The sequence below is a fragment of the Buceros rhinoceros genome, unplaced genomic scaffold (assembly GCF_000710305.1).
Source record: "Buceros rhinoceros silvestris isolate BGI_N320 unplaced genomic scaffold, ASM71030v1 scaffold24495, whole genome shotgun sequence".
Classification (NCBI taxonomy): Eukaryota; Metazoa; Chordata; class Aves; order Bucerotiformes; family Bucerotidae; genus Buceros; species Buceros rhinoceros.
This window is the reverse complement of record NW_010411470.1, coordinates 1-5,267: the sequence shown is the minus strand read 5'-3', so window position 1 is coordinate 5,267 and position 5,267 is coordinate 1. Positions and strand designations below refer to the sequence as shown.

General features: G+C 56.9%; 1 protein-coding gene across 1 annotated transcript; it reads right to left on the bottom strand.

Moving 5' to 3' along the window:
* Window positions 1–463: 463 nt before the first annotated feature.
* On the bottom strand, window positions 464–4,140 carry SMPDL3B (sphingomyelin phosphodiesterase, acid-like 3B; the record flags this gene model as incomplete). The annotated part of the gene is made up of 6 exons (XM_010136037.1): window positions 464–856; window positions 1,694–1,827; window positions 2,390–2,570; window positions 2,663–2,835; window positions 3,383–3,526; window positions 4,043–4,140. Coding segments are annotated over 6 exons (1,123 nt in total), but the record flags the coding sequence as incomplete, so codon positions are not given.
* Between the last annotated feature and the right edge of the window lie 1,127 nt (window positions 4,141–5,267).

The window sequence follows — 5,267 nt, the reverse complement described above, 5'->3', positions numbered from 1 at the left end:
AGAGGAAGACCCACCCCCAGCACTGCTCGTCAGCCAGAGGCCAGGCCACTGCTGCGCCAGGCCACCAGGACAGGCTCGGCCAGGCCACTGGTGGTGTGTCTTGCCAGAAGAGCAGTGTGTGCCAGCACGAGGAATGATCCTGGCAGCAGGGTCCCGGGGACATGTGGCAGCTTGCAGCGCTCACCTGGGGCACATGGAAGTCCACAGGGAGGCCTGGTCTTCACCTGAGCTGAGACACCCTCGGAAGCCATGGCGGGAGGAGGACAGGCGCCCTGGGACAGGTCAGTCTGCTCTTTCCTGGTCCAGAATTCTACAACATTTCAAATCACCGTCACAGAGCTTGGAGTACAAGCCACTGGTTTCATTCTGGACTCCGAGCAAGTTCCTGCAGTGAAAGCACGGACAGCTGCTGATTCGTGCGCGTGGTGAGCTGGTGCTCTCGCCGTTCGCCTGCCCGCAGCCGTCACAGCTCTGGCCGGGGACTGGGAACTCCTAAGAGCAGGCAGAAGCATAAAAGCCAGACACTGGCGACGGCAGAGGCCGAGCTGCTGGTTCTAACACACTCGTTGTACTTTGTGAAGTCGACCTCCTGGATGGCGCAGACGTGGTCGACGCGGCAGGTCGCCTCGCAGCGGGTGAGGTCATATCTGACGGAGTTAAACTCGTGGTACTGCTGCAGGTAGCGCGGCTCCCTTGCTATCCTCTCCAGCACCGTCTGCATGGAGCGTGCGGAGCCGTCGGGGACCTGGAAGGCTTCTGTCAGCCGATACTCTTCCTCCCACACTGGGAACTCTTCCTCCTGCGTTGAGGCCATCATGTTGGCACGGGTCAGGTTCAGGTAGTAGGTCACCATCTCCTGCAGAGCAGAAAACAGCACGAGGACAGATCAGGAACGGCTCGGCCCGTGAGCAGGATCTGTGGCTCAGCCCCTTCATGGGCACCAGATCCTTCATGGGCACCAGACCCATGTTCTCCCCCAGGCAGCATCGCCCGCCCAGTGACAGGGGAGCTCCCTCCCAACAGGTGCTTCCTCCTGAGGTGTGAACCTGGGGACAGACACCTCAGGCCAGAACCTGCGGACCTCGCCACAGAAGGCCCCTGTTTCTCAGCCCCTCGCCCTTTTCTCTCCACTTCACTCGCTCCCCTGCCTCCCACGGCGTATTTTAGCATTTGGTCCCCACGTGAGAGATGTGAACACCCACAGAGCTGCTCTCTCCACTGCAAGGACCGGCACAAACACGCCACCCAAAACCTCTCTGAAAAGAGGCAGAGGAGACAGAAGCTACCCCTGCAGTTCACATTCCTCGCAAAGGAGACGTTCGGTGAGCAGTGGGACCCTGCTCGGGGCGATTTTCTGGATGGTCACAAGGTTTTGGAGGGGGTTTGACAAGTCTGTCAGTCCTCAAAGGGAAGTTCTGTGAACCATGTTACGGTAACGGAAGTGCGCCAGCTGAGGACTTGGAGAACATGACAAACCTGCCCTGTGCTGCCCTGGGGAACACACCCCAGCAGCAAGTCCTGGCCCGCTGACCGCGGGCACCTTGACACAGTGACATGCTCACTGAGCCTTCGTGCCAGCCATGGGGCTGAAGTGTCCTGGCTGAGGTCCTCTCCCACAGAGCCACCCGCCTCCTGTCGTCCCGCCTGTTCAAACTGCACGGAGGAATGAAAGCGGCATGTGGGGATCCCCTACCAGCACGTGAAGGGTGTCTGGATCATAGTGGACCACCCGGATCCCGGGGTTGTTGGCTCCGTTGTTCACTCCAGGCAATGTTGTTTTCCAGGGGGTCACTCCAGGGGCCAGGAACATGACGCTGACTGGAGAACCTTAATGGACAGGCAAAACAACTCATGAACGGGAGACCTGGGCTGGTATCACACCCTGCCCAGTGGGTGCCCTGGGAACCCAACTCCCTGCGAACAGCAGCCATCACCACACCCAGTCACACCAGCACACGCAGAAAGACCAGCGCATGGAGCAGCATCAGGACCAAGCATGGGGCTGCTGAGGCCCACCACAGCCTGTCCAGCGCCGTCGACGATTCTCGCAGTGAAGGCATGCAAAAGAACCCTGCTCAGCCAAGGCGACCCAGAACACCATCCACAGCCCCGATGCAAAGACTCGTTAACTGCTACTTCATGTCTCGGCTGAGCAGGGAGCATCGACAGGGAGCAGGCAGGAAGCTGCAGAGCACTGAGGGGAACGAGAATTTGCACAGGAAGGAGGGCTGGCGCCTCGGGCTGGGGGTGCCACTCAGAACCACTGCTGTCACTGGTTGACCAAAGCATTTCACAAGCCTCTTCTGGCTTCTCAGCTGCACAGTCACCAAAAACTCTCATCGACAGTACTCCCCGGGAGTTGGCAGAGCTGCCACACCAGAACCGGTACCTGTCTCACTGTAAAACATCCTGAAGCTGTCGGTGTGATGGTGCCCAAAGAACTGGGCAGCAATGACTCGGTGGTGCTTCAGCACAATTTTCAAGTATCGTTCGTTAAAGCCGCTCCGGAACCAGGGCTTGCCTCGTTTCTTCTCGAAGAAGCCAGGCGGGACGTGCCCCGCGATGTAGACCTGCCAAAGGGCTGTAGTGAGCACCACGGAGCTCCGGCCTGCTGCAACTGCGCGGAGGGGACAGCTCCAGCCCTCCACACTTCTTTCAATACCATTTCATCTGCTCTAGAGGCATTGGTCAGTGTTTCCTCCAGCCACTCGAACTGTCCCCCAGGATCGTCCTCACCAGCCGTCTCGTCGTTCTGGTCATAGTACAGATTGGTATTGAGGACCACCATCCGCCCCCTGCTCCTCGGGCCGGGCAGCTTCTCGCTGTAGAAAGCTCCTGGAAAATGCAGCCAACAGGGACAGAGCTGGAGGTCTGGTCAGGCTGATCACTGTGACCCCAGACCCCTTTTTGTTTCCAGCCCTCTCAGCTCTCCTTGGCAGGAGCCAGAGCAAAGTCGCCGCCTGGACAAGGTGCCAGCTGCACTCTGACCGCTCCAGGGTGGGGATTTGGAGCGACTCTCCCCTCTGAGCCTCTCCGGGTGAGGGGAGGCCCTGCATGGGGACAGGGAGCAGCACCAGGGGCTGGGCAGCTCGAGAGAGCCACAGAGCTGCCTCCCTCCTCCAGCTGCTTTCTTAAACCATCTTTTTCCTTGCGCTGCAGCTCCCCACGCTGCATTCCCTGCAGGGACACCCCCCAGTAACGAAGGAGGGACTAAGACATAAAGAAATTTCCTTTCTCAGTGTTAGAACTCAGCAGTAAGTTGGACCACTCCTCTGCAAACACTCTACCAAGGCTGTTGCTCTGAGCACAGAAGCAGGGAAAGCCACTCGTGGTGCCCTCCCCACCTCCCCAGACACCACAAACACGACCAGCGGTGCCAAACCTGCTCTGAAAAGAGAAGCGGAAGCATCGTTCAGCCAGGGACGCCACAGTTCAGCTGTTCGGTTGTAGATCCTGTGCTCCTTCCCTGGAAACTGATTCTTGGGGTGGAAGTCGTGGTTGCCCATCGCCGCATAGACTTTGGTATCTAGAGGCAGAAAAGGGGGCGCAGAGGAAGCTGTGCTTGCCCTGGCGCTCTGCAGCGCCAGAGCTCCCCGAGGCACCCACACACTTGAGAGCTTTGAGAAAGTGAATCCCCCACAGCGCGGTCCTGGGGTTGCACCGACTGAGGGTACAACACTGCAAGGACTGTCCCTCCTTGGGACAAGCCACCTCAGAGCCACAGCGTTACAGCTGAATCACCGAGCTTTCGCCATCCATAACCTCCTCCCCCACTGCTGACAGGACTGAGCCTGAGGACATCCTGCAGCCTTTTCTGTCCCAGTGACCAGTTCCAGGAAAGTTTATTTTCCTCCCTTACGAGTGAGTTACCCTGACACAAGCAGCCTGAATCAGACCCTCAATTCAGACATGCCTCAGGCCATGCGGCAACTGGGAAGAGGACAAACAAGTTCCAATCACCACAGCCCTTCTGTGCCCTTCCCCTTCCCTGGCAAGCTCTTCCCAGGAGACTCTGTGCCCTTCTCATCCCCTCAAAACTTACCTGGAAACGTCTCCCTGATCAGAGAAGTCAGATTCTCTATTATGTGCAGAACCTTTTCTTCTCCGAGCTTCTCGTTGGGGACGTGAGGAGTATCATCTCTAGAACAATAAAAGCAGTGCAGTCACTCTAATCAGCCAGGCAGAACAACTTCCTGGCTTCTCTTTGTGCCTCCCAGAAAATAAAACTGACGCTTGTGGGGCCAGCGCTGTGTTAACTGCAGGAGTTTCAAGGATTCGCTCAAAGTGAAAACAGGCTCCACTTTACCTTGACAAACCTGCACCCAAGGACCTGAGGCGGAGGCTCCCCCTGTCTCAGCACAATTAGACAATAAATCTGACTGGGAATACTGCAAGGACAGCACTGTGCAATCTCAGGTCACCAGCTGAGTGGCAATAGCGAGTGCAAGCTCTTCGCCAGTTGTCAGAAGAGCAGAGGAACAGCAGAGGAACAGCTCTCATGACAATGAGACAGAAGAACGTGCCCCAGCAGCGGTCACCCAGGTCTGCCCCCGCCAGGCACAGCCAGTGCACCCTTCTGCGTTCTCACTAATATGCTGATGGTGTCTGTAGACGACACTGGGCTGTAGCAAGCCCAAGAAGATCAAAATTCACAATGATGTCAAAGAACTGGCGGAAATGGTTTGAAGGAAAAAGGAAAATCAACACGAAGTCATAAGGACCAGTAACTTATAGGATCAACCATCCAGAGAGACAGAAAATGAGACCTGGGGTCAGGCAACAGCCCTGCAATGGGACGGGAGGTGAGGCCAGAGGGCAGGCGGCTGGTGCTCTGCTGGAGGAAGAGCAAACCTTCCAAGAGGACGCAGACACAACAATCATGCAAAATAAAGCTTTTTCTGTCTGCAAGCGCTATGGAGGCCTCCTGTGGAATAGGGCCCCACTTCTGGAGCCCACACATGGAGAAAATTTTGGGAAGGTTCTTCATACTTCTAAAGCAAAACAGCCCCTTTTTGGGACGAGTCTCCCAGGTGCCTCTTTCCAGTCTGAAAAAATGCCATAAGCCTGTTGTGCCGGCAGGGCTCGGTGCACCCACAGAACCAGCACATCCCGTTCCCCAGGGCCCTTCAGGTACTCAGAGCCTGTGTGAAGTCAGAGCTGGCAACACTAAAAATAAAAGGAAGGACGGTGAACTGGGATCCTTTCCTTACCTCACTGCTCCTCACTTGGGCTTGTCGGGAGCCTCTTGCTGGCGCCCAGAGCCCTTG